Raw genomic sequence first — 18,467 nt, 5'->3', positions numbered from 1 at the left:
GTGATGAAATTTCATTTTTGCACAAACTGTTCTAAAGACAAAAGACAAAATTCGGCAAGATTCTGCAATCTAGAGCCAAGCAAGTTAAATAGGCAATCACAAAGAGGAAAAGTGTGTGATGAAATAAAAAAAGAAGATAAGGGTGCAGAAAAGAGGTTACGTGCACAATCACTCAAACACACACACACACACAGTGTTGTTTGCTTTCATTTCCTGAGCACTGGCCACTCACTGCATATGGTGAGTGTCACTTCATGCACACCATTCTCTCTTCACCTCTTCACCTAAATATAATACTCTCATCCTCCCATCAAATCAGAGGAATCAACCACTCTGCAGGCAATGCACCTCTTCTTACCCTTCACTCTTTTCTTTCCCCCTCTCCTTTCATTTTATTTACTCTTTCTCAGAAGGCACTCAGACCAGCTTCTGTAAGTTGGCTGATCATTTCATACACTGAACAATACTCTGAATCAATTCTTGAGGCCATCTGCTACAACTGACAATTGACAAAACAAAATTTGATCACATATACATTTAAAATGTACAAGTTTACTTCCTGTAAATCAGTAAATCAGGCACTGCAGCTCACGTTTAGACAACTAAGACACAAACCTGTACAGAGAAGTACAAACACATTCATATTAAATGTAGAATTACATTTTACAATGTTAGGTTTAGATGTTGGGAATTTTTAAACTAAAATAGGCCTACTGTATTTAGCTGTAAATTTACAGCATTTTTTTTTTTTTTTTTTTTTTTTTTGCAAAAAAGATTTCAAAATATTTATTTATTAAACCATAGTACCAAAAAGAAACCTCCAACATATATTTTCACAAAATATGAAAAAGTTATTGAAATTTGTGTAATGGTGTGTAAAATTAATGTAAAAAATCATCAAACTTTACACAATGTTGCTTCATTTTTAAAGCTAGGAAGATCGCCATAAACACATTCAGTTTTATTGTTTAGCTGTACTTTGGATGCATTTCAAGAGTGCATTTTCTGGAAACCAAAAAAAATAAAAAATGACCTTGGTCATTATATACAGGACAGATTTTTCATTAGCCTACAGGACTCCCACTACATACTGATGAAACACTAACACTCCATACTGATGTCCTAAAATCTGAATAGCCACGACAGAGAGGGGACAGGGAGCAAGAGGAGGGTTTTCTCTGTCGACTGCAATCTTTATACCAGACAGAAAGAAAGAAAGAGAGAGAGTGCACACAATCCCTATAGGGGCTGAAAAATCGATTCAAACGCTCTTCTAAGAATGCAAAGCAGGGCCACATGAAAAGTTTTGTGGAACATCAGCAATTCCAAAAAACTTTGCACTTCTGCAGACTAATCAAAACATTAGCATTTATAAGAAAGTCATTCACAAGAACCAATAAAATAATTGTTATTGAAGAGCTTCTGTTGCTAAATAAAACATGAGACAGAGTAGTCTATAAATTATTTTTTAATTGCTCAATTGAGCTTAACTTTAAAGTTAAAGGTCATAAAGGGTTATTATAGTTAACTAAAACTAAAACAATAAAAAAGTCTTGTTGCTTATAAAATAAACTTTAACTGAAATAATATATATATATATATAAACTTACAATTTACTTACACTAGCAGCAATTATCATTTTGTATAGACATACAAAAAAAAATCAAACAGAAAAACTGAAAACATCAAAATATAAACTAATTCAAAATATTAATAAAACTTTAATAGCATTGCCATGATAGCAAAATAACCCTGATGTGTATAACCTTCATTTTACCTCTAGTGTTTATTGGGGATTATAAAAGAGCTACGATCCAAAGGGATAATGACTCTCAATAATTATAGGTGAACAAAAATTATTGGTAATAAATTAAATCTATGCTTGGAAATAGCGCGTCAAAATATTTTTGATTAAATACTATATGCATTTAATAATACTTATAAAAAATAAAAGCTATAATATTTAAAAGCTACATGTATTTAATTGTACATAATTTAAAAGAAATAGAATAAACTATATGAGAAGTTAATGTGAATTGATTTTAAATAATAGTACAGTATGTAAATGCAAACACACAAAAATATTCTGGTACTGGGTACTTGTTGAAAGTGTCAGGTAAATGGTGCGCCATAAGATTTTAACACAAAAATTATGTTAACATCAATGGAACTAAAATTTGAATTTACACTGAAAAAAAGAGGGCTTTGCCTCTTCAATTCAGAAGTCCATCACACACCACTGGTGTAAAGTGTTTATGTGTCACTCCTCATGACATGATACTGTAGCTGACTATCAAAACCATCCGCCGCTGTTGCAGAACCAGAAGAGCCGTGTGGGTGGTTGTTGTTAACTGTCACGCTCAGAGGAAAAAACCTTTCCGTGCTCCATTTTTTCTTCACTCTCAAAAGCTTTACATCACATTTATAACTCAATCTTACTCACTGAGTCTTGAATTAGTGTTATTTCTGAATTGTTAGCTCATTGCCAGAAGCAAGTGTTTTCTTGTCATCAAAAGCTGCTACATATAGCCAAACATCTGCCTCTCGCTTCATATCGCAGAGACGGAGAGCAGCCAGTGTCTTTGTACTCACAGATGCTGCTTTCTGCCTTACAACAGGTCTATACAAAGCTGAGAGAGAGGAAAATCAGTGACACCAATTTGCATAATGAGGGGAAGTTCTGTGGTGGCCACCTTCAATATCTGGAGTTTCAGCTCAGCTCCGAAGCAAAGGCCAATCCTGCAATTTAAAATGTAAATCGGCCGATGCCTGTGAATGCCTTAGATGCGTTAGGTGAAATGGCTTTCAGATGGATATAAAACGATGGTAGGCGTTCTTAGTGAACCTATACTGACATGATCTGCATTGTCTCCATAGAAACAGGATGAAACCATGGTCACAGCACTGGTGCAAATACTACCAATTCATTCAGACTCTGGGAATAAAAACTACCAGCTTCCAAACTTGGCACCACGGTTTAATACAAATGCCCAATGGATGGAGAACAGTCAGTAATTTCTGCATTTCAAAGACTCTTATAATGCAAAACTGATGTTCTACTGTCATGAAACATTTTTTTTAATCAATACAGCACCTGGCATCCTCTTCTTCAATTATCTAATTAAAACACGCACCTCTGGGTCAGTCTGTAAACTCATTCTGCCAATTTAGAGGTTGTGAAAGAGAAAGAGCAGAGAAATCCACTTGGCATATTATGTAAAAAATTATGCATGCTTGTTTATCAGGCTTTGTTTTGACAAATGCCCTTGCTGTCATAGTCATCTGCACACACAATACAGGAATGTGTAATGAGCAAAAGAACGTTTGTACAGTCTTTACGAGAATAACGATGGTAATGTGATCATCTGCAATGTGGATTATGATGAAGCTGTTTTAATGTATCTCGTGTCCTTGTCATGACTGTATTAGAGTAGGAGATTGTGATCCTCAGAGTTTAATCTAAGTGCTGGCCTGATGATTTTCTTCATTTTCTTCATTTCCATTGCATTTAAGAATGCTTGTGGAGCAACTGGGAATTCAGATTTTCATATACTTTACATACATACATTTATACAAACATACGTACTTATACAAATGTGTTTGTGTGTGTTTTAGCATATTTTCATCAATATGTTATAGACATACTATTATACTATTATTTTTGTTATATACATGTATTTTATATACAAATAAATATTAATAACATATATTTATTCATGCAACTTATAAACACTATAGATGTAAAACATACATAAACATTAAAAATTAACATAAAAAACATTCAACTTAAATATCACCCTTTTGGGAGAAAAAAGTCAAAAGCCTGAGTGTATATCTCACGTTTCTGACTTTTTTCTTAGAATTGTGGGTTTATGATTTGTAATTTTGAGTTTATATCTTGCAATTCTGAGATAAAAAGAATTGTGAGATATAAACCCAAAATTGTAAGATATAAACTCTGAAAAAAATCTGAATTGAGATAAAAAGTTGCAATAACATTTTATATAGATAGATAGATAGATAGATGAATTTATAATGTAAAATCTTAATTTATACTTTTATTTGGCGGAGGCAGGATTCCATAAAAAAGAAGAGAAAAAAAATAAAAATGTAAAAGAAAATTTATAGTTTTTTCTTTGTTCATTAAAAGAGTATGCAAATTGCATCACTGTTTTTGCTTCACTAAAAACACCAAGATAAAGAGATTGTAACAGTGTAAAGTAAGCAAATGCATTCCATTTTAGCTTTTAAAGTCCTCTAGTTCATCCGCTGTGCTGCCAAGTACATTCACAAATGCTGGGCTTAATTATCTAAAATGAGTGTAATTGGTTACCATTAAATGGAGGAAACTGTAAGTGCAAGAAGCTCAGGTACAATCCAAACACACTCAGTCATCAAATCCGTCCTTTCCCTACAGTAAACCTTTATTGAAAATCAATATTTGTTTTCCAGGATTTGCTCCAAATGTTGATTATTAATCCCAAAAGAAATATTTTGTTCTATTTTGAGCCCTAAGTGAAGCTGGATCTACATCAGAAGACCGATGATAGATGCACAGCAAGTACCTCAGTAAATCTACCTGCTCAATCAATCACGTTAGACCTAAAACAATGTATACAGGCCCGTCTAACACACACAAACTCAGATCAGCATCTGTTCCTGTAGACACACCATTTAAAAAAACGAAAAGGCTCGGGCTCCACACCTAAACACACTGTTGCATTTGAATGACAGGTGTGTGGTTTTACCTGTGTTCCTGTCTGGGAGGATACAGCAGCGTTGTTGCACTATGCTCAGCAGCACCTGTCAGGTAGGGAGAAAGATAGAGGCATCAGGGGAGGAGAAAGAAAAACATAGAAATAAAAAAGAAATGAGAACAAGCATGCATGAATGCACATGCAGTCTAAACAGCCATTAATTACAGGCAGGGGCTGTCAGGTTTAGAAAGCGTTAAGTGGCCCCCAGGTTTCCCTGCTGTGTGTATGAACGAGGCAGGAATGGCTGTGTGGGTGAATAATTTTATACTGAGAATCTCTTTACATGGGTGTTAGCAGAGAAAGAAGCCAAAACAGGAGATTAGAGCACAAATTTGTTCACTGAAAGAAAACAGAGACTTCTCTTCACACAAAATGCTCAAATCCGACACCATCGGCACGTACATGAGATCAGGAAAGTGTGCATTATAGTTGAGTACAGGGATAAATCTCTCATTCATGCTGAATCAGATATAACTCGACCATGCCTTTGTTCCATAATTCCTTCATAAATCCAGTCTTCTCTCCGACTTATATGTTTCTGGAAGTTCACATGGTAATTGCATGTCCTCAAGGCCACCTTAAAATAGTACTCAAGTAACAGTGTGCTATGTAATAATCATATGCAGATGAAGTATGAAAGTATCAATATAAAGCAAATAACATCATTTGATTTTGGTTGCTGATATACACTATATTGGCAAAAGTATTGGGACACCTCCTTCTAATGAACAGGTTTGACTACTTTAGTAATTTCCGTGAGTACAAATCTTAATGTTTAAGCATATAATGATATTCCAGGGAATTGTGTGCTTCTAGTTTTATAGCAACAGTTCGGACAGGACCCTTTGGCGATGGGTTTTTGGCTCAAGGTCTGCATTTAAAGTCAAAATTTTGCTCTCTAAACAGAAACAGTATACGACTTTGAAAAGTTCTGAAGATGAGATTTTATGTGCTATCCTTCACACTCTGAGCCTTTTGCATTGCTCATATTTTACAGTTATGCTGAATTGAACATATAAAGCCATTAATCAATCTCCATTTAACTGCATTTCACATCTGCAGTCAAGCAGAACAAATTTACCCTCCTAAAGCATATTAGAATGTCACTGCCATCTAGTGGCCGGGTGGTATCGGTACTACACTTCTCAGGAGAGAGGGTATCAGTGCAGCATTTTCACAATACAGCTTACAGCATGAAGTGGAAAACATTACTGATGAACTGATTATAATTTTCCACCCAGTCTTACTGATGTCTCCAAAACTATCACAAGTCATTCTCACAATTTTAACAAAACCAACAAAAGCATGTAGACAACTAGAGAATGTTAACATTAAATTATTTATTATTATCATTTAACACAGAATAGAATAGAATAGAATAGAATAGAATAGAATAGAATAGAATAGAATAGAATAGAATAGAATAGAATAGAATAGTCTTTGGTCATGCTGAGCATCTGATGATTCAAACTGGAGGATTCAGGTGCGCAGAGGCTCTACACAGCACACAAAAGCAGGAGTTATTAACCAATCAGCTGGAAAATTATCACTTGTGTGTTGGCAGAGATAAAATAAAGTAGACAGAGGACTATTGGGTTTAGTGTGAGAGAGATAGAGAGTGATGGAAAGAGAGAGAAAGAGAGTGAAATTAAGTGTGTGCAATGTAGATGAAAGAAAAGGGAAGAATGTGTCACAATCCCTCATTCCCAAAATAAATGGTTTCCCTCTTCCATGAATGTATTTAGCTCACTGGAGGAAGCTTACAAAAAAACAGATTAACATTTATGAAATAAGCTAAATGAGGAATCTGATTAGAACAGAGTCTAAACAATTCATATTAGCATTTGGCTGCATGAGTTGCAACAAACACAGTATTTACGCATCCTGAAGTCAGGAGTGAGGATGGCTGAATTTACTCCGTAAACTTACTGAGTAAATAAATGTACTAAGTTTACTAAATTTACTAAGTTGAATCTTAAACATAAACCACGGTTGAGACTTTCTTAGTTGAGATATTCTAAAAAAAAAAATGTAAAAAAAAAACTCTTCACATTGATTGTAAAGGACCATTCACACAAAGAACGATAACTATAAAGATAACTATGCTGATAAAGTTAATAATCATTCTAATTCTGTAAGAATGGCAAGTCCATACCACAGCTATACTGATAATGAACAATTTGTTTAAATGACTTTCAGATCAATATTCAAAAAATTTACAGCATATCAAGAAAGAGGTTAAGCATTTAAAGTGGCAGACAAAATGACTGCAGCATGCACTTACAATAAACTGAATGTTATTGTGCAAGGACGTTGGATAAAAATGTAGTTACTGTTGTAGTTATTATCTTTATAGTTATCTTTCTTGGTGTGAAGGACCAGGCCTTTAGTATCCATTTCAACAGACTATAATAAGCCCACGCTACGGTTTTGTCGCCTGTTCCTTTAAATGCTCAAGCACTTTAAAGTCATGTGGATTTTGGTTGGCTGTCAATGGTTTTATCATTCATCAGCTGGAAAAAAACGTTCTGAGAGTGATTCCATCAAGTTCCTCTGTGTCATTATTGTTGTGGTTGGGAGTTTTCCTTATTCTCACAGAATTAGAACAATTATTAAAACTTCATATGATCATTGTTTTTTGGTTTTTGTCTTTGGTGTGAATGGGCCTTAAGGGGCCATTACATATACAATGTGTGTTTGCATTTAAAAAATTGCAGGACACAGTGTAGAGGTATGAAAAAAAGGCAAGGTCTAAGTTTTTTTTAATCAGAACTTTTACCATGTTTTAAAAAGCAAAAGTACAGCTTTAGATTCAATAACATATTAAGTTAAATTAATAGTAAAAATAACAATGTGTTTAAAAAAAAAAAAGTTACAAGGAACAATGATCCTGATTTTAAAGGTCAGAATGCCCAATGTGTTTTAATCTGTTACGATCAATGCAAATCATTTTCACAAGGTCTACCAACTAACTAGCAACTAAATTAGGTTTATTAGATAAAATAATCCAGACATTTACTTAAGACTAAAAACATAAATGAAATAATCATTTTAGAGCTGCTTTAAAGCAGAACTGAATTATGTTTGTATCACTAATTCATAATTTTCCTGTTTAACACTGTAAATCTCCCTTGAAATGCTTTAAAATGCTTTATAAAAAAGGTGATTTGAATTATGTCATTAGTGTAGACTAATTATATAGTGCAATAAAACCATGTCACTCTTAAATGCATTGAAACAGAATCTCAGGTGCACTCGAATGAGTTCAGTATTTGCTCAAGACTTAATTTTAGAGCTGTACTGTAGCTCTCTGTCCAAAGTCTGCATCCTCAAGACTACATCCTCAGAATGCTAATCAAAGTGTGGAACCTGCGCTTACAATTCAGATGAGCCATCAGAGAGTGAGAGAGAGAGAGAACTGAAATTGAAATCAAGAGGTAAGGAAGGAGAGAGAGAGAAATTTCACGCAAGAGCAATTCCAAGGTTCCCCTGCACCGAACAGACATCATCACACACTGCATCCCGAACTAAAGCTCAAAAGTCAAATCAAACTCAAAACAGCCAATCAGAGAGAAACTGCTGACCAGTTTGTGCACAAGGACACACAGGAGTCCTGCTGATGTTGACCAACACGGCCTTGCACTGGTTCACATTTAAAGAGGAAAGACTCTAAAGCAGATCTGCTCAATTCTGCTGACTGAGTTACTCCTTCAAAAACATGTTTTACTGTTCTGTTTATTTATAACCATTCTAAATTTTTTATTTTCAATTATTCAAAAGTTTGGTATCAGATCTTTTATGTTTTTAAAAGAAGCCTCTCGTGCTCACCGAGGCTGAATTCATTTGATCAACAAATAGACAAATGAAGAGTTCAGATGCAAAAGCCTCTAAGTGCCATCTAAAATTTTCTTCTAAAATTAGTATTTTTCTCAGGCTCCTATGTTTATGTTTATGTAGGTTACTGAACCTACACATAGGAGCCTGATAAAATTGTTCATTTTAGAAGAAATTTTCAAACAGCACTTAAAGGCTTTTGCATCTGAGCCCTTTAAATTACAATTTAAAATGACTGTTTTGTATTTAAATATATTTTAGAAAGTTATTTATTCATGTGATGGCAAAGCTTAATTTACAGCAGCCATTACTGCAGTATTCAGTGTCACATGATCCTTTATAAATCATTCTAATATGCTGATGTTGTAAAATTACTTATTATTATCAATGTTAAAAACAGTGTTATATTATAATATTAATATCTGCTTAATATTTTTGTGAAAATGGTAATACTTTTTTCAGGATTCTTTGATGAATAGATTAACAGCAGCATAGAATATCATGCACTTTATAATGATTAACAGAACATTTTACAGTGTTAATTTTATGCATAACACTGAATCACAACGTGAGGTTTGAGAAAGAAATTGGTGTAAAAGAATATGAAAATTGAAAGGTTCAAGTTGGAGAACAAAACTATTAAATATATTGCAAATACACTGAAAATTCTCACCAGTCTGATGCATCAGTTCCTTAAATAAACCTGATTTCAACACCTCAGATAAAAACTGTGAGATTTGCTATTGCATTCCCACTGTACATCAGATCTGAAAATGTTTGAGATGGAGAATCTTTTTAAGTTTGAAAATCTTTAACTAACTTCATAAACACAGCAACCCAAGCTCTCACAGAAACAGCCAAGTAATAAAGAAATGAGCTTGGTGTCGTGCGGGTACCTGCACTGGCATCACACGGCACAAAATGAAATTGACTGTTTTCTTTAGAGTTAATGAACCTCCGCGCTCCCTAAGCTCCTGGTGCAGTAGAACTGACACAGAGGAGCTGGCAACCCAGAGCTCATTTTTCTGCCCAAACTAAAGTGCACTGTCACGTTCAATGTTCTGCTTAGTCGCTTGTGACGAGGATAAAGTGAGAAGAGTACAAAAAAAGAAAGAAAGCGGACTCATAAACCCAAGGGCTTCCCTCTCATCTCAGATAACGCATAGGAGCTCACCCAGCAAATACAAATAAAAAAGCCAATTAAAACTCATCTAACCACTTGAGACAGTCAACAGATTTCATTAGAAACATGCATGAGTGCAAGTCAGTCAGAAATTTTCTATTTTGGACTTTAAGAGTGAGTTTCACTAATATGGAGATAAAAGAACGCAAGTTCTTTTCTAATGATTTTTCAGTGATTCTTTTTATACTATATGAAATATATTGTGTGATGGAGAATCCGTCTGTACAATAATCATTGCCCTAGCTGACCCTCTTTCCACAGGACAGCAGCTGGCTCATGATAGAGTGTGTGTGAAATCTCTGTGTAATCAGTGTGTGTACACTCACGGTGTGCTTAATCAGTGTGTATATAATCAGTGTGTCTAATCGCAGCTCTCTAAATTACTAAATAGTTCCAACCGTCACAATCAAGGAAAAAGAAAAAACACTCGGGGGTTGCTCTGTGCGTGCATCTTAGGCTTCCAGAGCTCACGCTTTTTTAGGAACCTCTTAATTCCCAGTGTTAATTCCCAGTGTGGTTGTGGAAGGAGGAGGTACTAGTTAGAGTGTTTTATTGTGGTGTTTTTTGTGCTGTGGCAAAAAAAATACAGCAAGATTAACCTACAGTCAGAGATGATCAGGTCAGAAACCACAGAAAGGGTGAGAAGTTTTTACCTTGAATTTACTTTTTTTTTTTTTGTATCAGACTCCAATGATGTAAATGTAAAAATAATAATACTAATTTTGAAATTAACCTGTTTTCCCTTCATATTATTTTAAGAAGTCTATCTCTAACCTACTTAAAACCCAGCAGGCAGCAGTGTTATTTTTAGTATTATTTCTATACTTATTAATTAGCCTTTTCAATTTTCTTTTTAGTTTATTTTACTTATTCTGTGCTCTCGTCATTTTTATGAGATTCTATTTAGATTTAATGTCATTTTTAGTTAAAATTATTTTATTTCAGATAGTTACCAAGGCCAAGTTTTTTAAGTTTTATTTACAGATTCATTTAAAAATATTTTATTTAAATTAATGAAAAAGCACTGGTATTTCTATTCTAGGCCATATCAATAACCCAATTTTTTTATATTATGGTCGAAAAATGATAAATGGCCAGCAAAAATGTTTATACTATACTGTGCAAATAAATAAATAAAATGGATATTCATTCTGAGATATGCGAAAGATTACAATTTAACAATTACATTTTTAGGTTTTTAAATTATTAGAATATTTAAAGGTTAATTTTAAGTCAGTGTTAGTTGATGCACGAAATAATCTAAACATAAAAATAGAGGAAGTGAGCATGAACAATATTTGTTTTCTGTATCGACTGATGCAAATAAATACAAAAAATTCTCTAATATCAACCACTAACCAATATATTGCACATTCCATTCCAGTAATGTTAATCTGATATTTCAATGTTACTTTAAGCATTTTTTTCAAGATAACAATTTTGTGATCTCTGAGGCCCCAAAAATGAGGGTTATATACATTAAGTGAGGGTTTGTGGATGAAGACATTTAAGCAACCCACTGACATTGCCTCATTAATTAATTCATTTGTTCAGTTGTTCATTTTCATGTCATCCTTTCTATTTCCAACTTATCTTGCCGGGCAACAAAGCTTCCACAGAAGCACTAACACATGCCTGCATAATGAATGGGAGAAGCAACTACACAAAGCTTACAGACACACACACACACAGAAACACTAGCTGCCATTCAAACTGATGACACAAGCACACATGCGAAACACGAAAAGCATCTTGCGCCTCTATGTCCATGAGTTCTCCTGTCATAATGTGTTATGGTTCCAGATATGAGCTAAAAATAAAGGCAATCCCATAGAGTGTTTTATTCAAAAGGCTTCACTTCCAAGACAACTAGGGAAAGAACAATAGAGGAACCTGCATTATGAACCACATCATAGCCTGTAGTAGGAATGGACTATTAATGTTTGGTCAGATATGCAGTTTAGAGCTAATTAAAACAGAAAAAAAACTGACTGCAGAAATTGCAACTGACCAATTAAACCAACATTAAACTCTAATTACAATGCTGAAATTGCTAATACTAAATAATGGTGAAATGGTCAACAATAACTGAACAAATGCTAATATTGGCTCATCACTGATTGCATCCCAAGTAACTAGAACAGAATTTCACACCTGTGTTAAACCAATTTGAAGTCAAGTCACTGAACTGAATAAACAAATGTTTAAAGATATTTACAGGCAAGGCTGCTATAGTATAAGAAGCTTTAATAAACTCTCGGCATGGACCACAGAATTCTTCAGATGCCCAGGTGTACGTGCTGTCTATCAGCATAAGTGCAAGATACAGAGAAGGCTGAATCTGCCAGTCTGAGTTATTTCTGTAGAGCCAGTGTTTGAAACTGCAAATGAATGCTGCACCCTGCACTTACATTGACAGACAGCTGCATCTGGGAAGCTTTGTACTGCATCTGCTGCTGGCTTATGTAATATGTTTAAAATGGGCATCTTTAGAGTCATTTTAGAGAACAGCTTAGATAATGGATGCATATTTTGTCAAATTTGCTCTCTTGCAGTCACACACACACACACACACACACACACACACACATTTGCAGTATATGATAGGAAGCAATCTTGGAATCATTAAGCTTTTCCAGCAAAAGCTACACATACACACAGCCACAACCTTCCACTGTTAACCAAACAGCATCCATTACTTCTCAACTGGACTGAGGTTTGCATGGCATCTCAACAAATGTGAATGTTTCTTTACAACACTGATTGACTGTAATAGGTTAGTCCTGATACTGAATAATTATGTTATGGCCAATAACTCATAAATCATAAATTATAAAAAATGTACATACATTTTGGGATTTGCAAAAGATCACATTCAAAGTACTGTTTTCGAAGATTAACTTTGAGTTCAAACGTAATCTACATTAAATAATATTGGAAATCTGCATGCACAGTTAAATATCCAACATCATCTGATTCTGATAAATTAAGAATTGCATTTGAATTGTAATAATTATAGTTTTCCCAACACTGAGCAAGTCCAACATGAGGAATTTGTCACCCCTAAATTTTCAGATTTGTAGTTGATCAATTATTTTATATACAAATTATTGTTTCAATTATTAATTCTCAGAATATGACCTTTACCCCCGGATAGATATAACCTTATAGCCTACTGGATGACTATAAACTGTATCAGTACAGTTTGCATATGAGTCTACACTACAAAATGTTGTTTTAAATGTACATATTTAATCTTGTATGCATAATAAGAATGGATAATTAGCAGTCTTAAAAATTGCACTAGCCAGTTATAAACAAAGACGGTAAGAAGTCCTTTACAAGTCATGATCAATGTTCAAGAATGTTAAATACACTGTTAAATAAACTTAGATAAAAGTTGCATTTCTGTCAAACCTAGAAAAGCAAATGTTCGGAATTTTGGTTGAATCCATTTGAAATACGGCAGGTGAAAGTGTCACGCCTTCTCTCGGCAGGTGAGTGATGTAATGCCGAGCTCTGCATCCCGCGCGCCGCTGCACACAGGCTCAGTAGAGTAGAGTAGACTTTAGTTTTCTTCCGCACGTTTCAAGAAACAGGCATGCACAGTTTGCTGAACGTACCTTCTTCCACGCTGACATTCTAGGTTTTCCTTGAGCTCGCGGCTACATGGTGAGGATGGCAGCGAAGTTTTGAGAGTGCATGTGCTCAGCAGATGCGGTGTTCACTTCAGCTTTTATAGTGTCGGTCCTCGTTGATGTGTGGCGGAGTTCAGGACGCCGCGCGCTCAGCCGCCATCACGGTGAGGTCGGAAGTATGACAACGCTAAGCAGCAGCACGGAGGGATTTTCCTTGCAGTTTACGGCATATGTGTGCGATTTTCTTGCTCGTTTTCTTATATCCGCTACATTTTAAATCCTGGATCCATATTAGATGTTTAAAATAGTCATAAATTAAAGATGGAAACCTTGAGCTGCGTCGTACCATTCATTACTGTTTACGCCTGTTCGAAAAGTACATTGTAATTATAAGAATGGTGTGAAATTTTGTATACTCTTGAGGAAAAAGGTTATACATTTCTGCCGCTGATATGTCTGTCAGAAAAGAAGGTAAGCACTGAATAAAACTGTAAAATGTAATGTTTACAATGCTCACGTGTTACAGATCCTTGTAAGTTAACCCTGCACGTGCTTTTTGTTGACATCAGGGGCTTGACTATAAACTAAAGCTTATATATAAACGATGTTCGAAATTAGTATTCCAGTCCAAGGTCCTGCAAAGACTGTATCCTGCAGCCCAAGAGCAGAGTGTGCTGCAACCTGCTGCCCAGGACCGGAGCATACTCGCACCTGTGCCACCTGTAAAAAGACCTCAGTTCATCCCACCCAAGAAGTCAGGTCAGAGATCACCCAGAAAATTAAAATGAAAAAGATTTGGATACATAACATTACATCACGTTCTCACCAGTAGAGCCTCTGCAGTGATTACTTGATGTTTTGATGATTATTTGATGTTTTTGTCAGCTGTTTGAAATCTCATTCTGACGGCACCCATTCACTTCCATTGTTGAGCAAGTGATGCTAGATTAATCCAAATCTGTTCTAGAGAGGAAACAAACTCATCTACATCTTGGATGGCCTGAGGAGTGCAGCCAATTTTCTTTTTTAGGCAAAGTATTCCCCTGAAGTTTTGACAAAGGGATTTGACTGCTATTTCTTTCTCTCTCTCTTTAGGTAATGAGAAGAGTACAGCTGTACAAGGCAAAAAGATCTACACTGTTCTTCCTCCTCCTGAGGCTACCTCATTAATAGTGAGGAGGATTTGGTCACACCATCCAATCCAGATCCCACTGACTCAGAGGACAGCCCAGCCGGTGGGTTATTAACAACTCTCTTGTATCTGAATAAAACACTTTATCTCTTAGATGAGAAACATTCCCATCCCTCCTTTTATTTCTCTTTTAATCACACTCTCCAGCAGGAAATGGATATCAGTAATTGTGGTGAAGTGATCCAATGCCTGCAAATAATCCTGACATATTATTAGTCACTGCAGATAATATTAGACATTCTGCAGTTTTATATTGATATCCTGTTTTTTTATTTTACTTGTGAATTATTTTGATCAGTTGTGTTTTTAAAGTTTGGGCGAATATTTTTTTTTTTTTTTTTTTTTTTAATTGTGCATCTCTTGTTGTGGATCCAAATGATCAAATCATTTGATTCAGTGGAGCATATTATTAAGCCACTGTACCCAGAATAAAAACTCAGAATTAACAACCTTAGTCAAAAACAGTTTGGATTTCTCATTATGAAAAAGACTCAAAATTAGTCATTTGTAAATTTAAGTCACACAAACAAAAGGTAATCAGATTGAGATTATTTGAGATTTTTGATTTGTTTTGATCATTTGTGACATTTTATTTTGGGCAATTTGAGACTCTTTCCTGCTTCTCCTGTTGTATTGATATGGACAGGATGAGTTTACCAAAATGAGGGTCTGTTTAACATCCTTTGTAACATCCTTTGGAAATTTGCATTTGTCCTGTATGAAATTTAATTGTAATACCATTCAAAATATGACCGAATAAAGGACCTTCTTCATAGTAGGTGACATTTGTTATTACACATTACTCATCCCACAATTGCGAGTCTTTTAATTCAGATGCAGTGTTTGGCTTGGTGTCCATGTTTTAATATTTTCTTCTTTTACTGTCTTTTTGTTGCTATTGATGTGAATAGACCTCAGTAGACCTGCAGAGCGGCAATAACTTTGCTCACAACTGTCTCTCTCACACACACACACACACACATACTGTCCATATTATTGAGGCTTCACTAGTCCCTCCTTTATTACAAACCGGTCTCATTGTACGAGCTGTATGCTGATGAGCTGAATCTTTGCTTCCTGCGGTGTGTTGCTCAGATGTGCGGTCAGTTCCTCGTCTCTGAATACAGATGAAAAAAAAATCAATAGCTCAGCACATCTCAGTGTGTTTGTATAGTCCTGAGGAGCTTGAAAAGCCTGCAGAAAACTACTGAAAGGGCAAAGAGGTGTGTGTGTGTGTGTGTGTGTACTATCCACTCTGGTAATTGCTTCTTATAGTATGTGCACGTTTCTTGTAGGATGATTTTTATTTAAAAGAGTCTACAAGAGCATAAATGTAAATGTAATGAGGCTTTAACTGATGCCATTCAGTTGTTATACTGAATTTATTTAAAACTGTTCATGGCAAATCAGCCACTTTAAACCTCTTTCTCCAGAGAATGGAGCCTGATGCCTGTCGGATTTAAAAACCCTTTGTAATAATTCTAATGCTGTGAGAAAGTCCATAATCCTCCTCACCAATGAGCCATTTTTGGATTTTTCAGATGCTGATGACCATGAGTTACATAAGAAGAGGAAAAGGAGAAGAAAGAAAAAAGTGTTACCCAATACCACAGAGGAAGTGTCCACCCCTCCAGCAGAGGGCGCTATACTGGGCCAGACAGATGCTGCACATCCCAGTGATGAAGGGGACACTGGAAGCTCAGTCAGCACAGAGCAGCTCAGCAAGAACAGAAAGAGAAAGATGAAGAAAAGACGTCACAAAGAGAAGGTCCAAGCTCTTGGATTGATGCCTCGAGCAAGAGCTGTTGAATTCATGTACGCACAGAGAGGAGATGGGAATTCAGAGGAGGTGCTCGACTTCCTCCGTACCACACAGGAGATCTACCTCTCTGATCTCAAATACTCTGGTATATACACTTAATTTATTATATATATTTTTTCTGTATTAATTGCGGGTATAAATATACACTACCACTAATGCCACTATGTAATAGATATAATGCATCTTTGTTGGATAAATGTATTTATTCATATATATTTATATATAACAGAAATAAAATAAAGTATATAATGCTACTCTTCTCTTCAGGCTCCTGTGTAGAAAGCGGCCCCTCTCTTTCCCTCACTGCAGCCGAGGCTCTGTTCTCTCGTCTCTCAGGCAGGATGCTGCCCCCTGCTGAGATCTCTAGGCTGTGTGGACTTAGGGCTGTACTAGTGAAGAATGAAGGGCAGTTAAAATCACAGCTACAAGAATTCAGACACACAAGCACATTACCTGCAGGTGAGTGCGAGTGTTTGGACCTCCCACATCAAGCATATGTGTTTTTGATTCATAGTGATGGTTGCAAACAATAGAATACAACTCAAAGAAAAAAGAAATAGTAGCCACATTTTTTTGACATTTTTAAATGTCTGTACTCATTATTTGATCTTACTGCCAAAATATTTTTTTTATGCTAACTGTTCATTTTTACAACTAAAGTCCCCACAGATATACCATTGTTCAAAAGTTTGAGGTCAAACATTTTGAAAGAAGATAATAGCCTACTTTTATTCATGTATTGAAGTGAGGAATCCAAAAACAGATACCACTCAATTAAATTGGAGACTGGCTTTATAGACTTAACAGAATCTGCATTTACAAAGAATGTGTCCGTAGTGTTTTTGCATGACCTTTAATGTATGTATGCATGTATGTGTACGTGCGTTTGTGAAGTCAGATAAGACCTTAACAAGATGATCAGTGTTTTCCTGAGGAGCTACACGCACCCAGCAGATTCAGGACATTCCACACAGGTGTCCATGGTGACTCCTAAACATAGCCTCTGTCTCCACGACAACCACAGGAGGACATACCATTTATCATTTTTTTCACCCATACACCATTATTTCCACCAGCAGGTCATTGACCCTGTTACTCTGTTTCATGGTTTCCCTCAGACTTCCTAATAACAAAAATTTGTATGAAAATACAGGTGCCATGGTGCATTTCACTAAAGCAATTTTTATTATATAGCAGTTATTTGGTCCCATTGTGATTTTAATCTCTTTTACAAGTTATCAACCAAATTCCGGCATAAGAAACCATACGTAAATAAAACCTTAACAAAAACTTTAGAAAACACCCATTTGCTGCATGATCGTTTCTTACTCCTTCTTGTGTTACAGATGAGGTTTCAGTAGTCTGCACACTTATTGAGTATTGGCTGGCAGAGATTCTGCCCATGCAGAGACAGCAGAGGACATGACACCCCCAGATTCAGCGCCTGAGAGGAAAATGACTGAATAACCAGCAGGTCCCTGATTGTAATATCTCATTATGAAAGAGATCTTCAGTCATGCTGTTTTATAGTCAAGGATTTCAAGAAACTCGGGATCAATCAGCTTCAGCGACTATTTGGAATCATGTACTTTAGTTTATCTTGCCTTTACATTAATAACTACTTACGAAAAATATATTTTTTACACATTCTCTGCTACTCATTCTTTCTTCACACGGCACCAGTACACTCCCAGAGAAGTATATTACTGCAAGACAAACACTAAAGTATTGACCGTGACCGTGACTCTGGATCAACGGTCTTCCTCAGCTCATTATGAGGAGTCTGTGGTTTAGCCTCTTAGCGGCTAATTATCTTAACATCAGAACGTCAGCAGCTCCTTGCTGATCTCACAGCCTGTTTGGATCATGACATTTAAGCTTTTACACATTTGACTGCTCGTTAACATCATTTACCCAAACCAGTGCCTCATTTACATTTTCTTTTTCTGTTCAATGAGTTGCATTGGGCCATCAATGTGACAAGCCACTGTGACCATCAGTGTGACTAGAAAAATGTCTATAAAGATATTTATTAAAGTTT

The 18,467-nt window shown here is 35.6% G+C and overlaps 2 protein-coding genes across 6 annotated transcripts in view; one reads left to right on the top strand and one right to left on the bottom strand.

Annotated features, from left to right (window-relative positions):
* The window catches only part of dlgap2a (discs, large (Drosophila) homolog-associated protein 2a), a 120,927-nt gene extending 107,418 nt beyond the window's left edge, over window positions 1–13,509 (bottom strand). For all 4 annotated transcript variants that reach the window (XM_042742317.1, XM_042742310.1, XM_042742311.1 and 1 more), the window contains exons 1-2: window positions 13,398–13,509; window positions 4,749–4,803 (exon numbers count right to left, since the gene is read on the bottom strand). In XM_042742317.1, coding sequence (XP_042598251.1) covers window positions 4,749–4,803; window positions 13,398–13,415 — 73 coding nt within the window. In that variant the 5' untranslated portion in view covers window positions 13,416–13,509. The remainder of the gene's footprint in view (window positions 1–4,748; window positions 4,804–13,397) is intronic.
* Window positions 13,510–13,514: 5 nt separating this feature from the next.
* Window positions 13,515–18,075, top strand: LOC109107972 (glutamate-rich protein 1). 2 transcript variants are annotated; one of them, XM_042742308.1, is made up of 6 exons: window positions 13,515–13,576; window positions 14,031–14,171; window positions 14,508–14,647; window positions 16,146–16,511; window positions 16,694–16,885; window positions 17,773–18,075. In XM_042742308.1, the coding sequence occupies exons 4-6, from the start codon at window positions 16,346–16,348 to the stop codon at window positions 17,850–17,852; spliced, it is 438 nt and encodes a 145-aa protein (XP_042598242.1). In that variant the 5' UTR covers window positions 13,515–13,576; window positions 14,031–14,171; window positions 14,508–14,647; window positions 16,146–16,345; the 3' UTR covers window positions 17,853–18,075. The 2 variants fall into 2 exon arrangements, with proteins under 2 accessions (XP_042598242.1, XP_018976702.2); XM_019121157.2 differs by lacking the exon at window positions 13,515–13,576 and adding an exon at window positions 13,587–13,883.
* Window positions 18,076–18,467: the final 392 nt, after the last annotated feature.

This window comes from Cyprinus carpio, chromosome B17, assembly GCF_018340385.1.
Source record: "Cyprinus carpio isolate SPL01 chromosome B17, ASM1834038v1, whole genome shotgun sequence".
Taxonomy (NCBI): Eukaryota; Metazoa; Chordata; class Actinopteri; order Cypriniformes; family Cyprinidae; genus Cyprinus; species Cyprinus carpio.
Note: the sequence above shows the minus strand (reverse complement) of the source record. Positions and strands in the feature narration are given on the sequence as shown.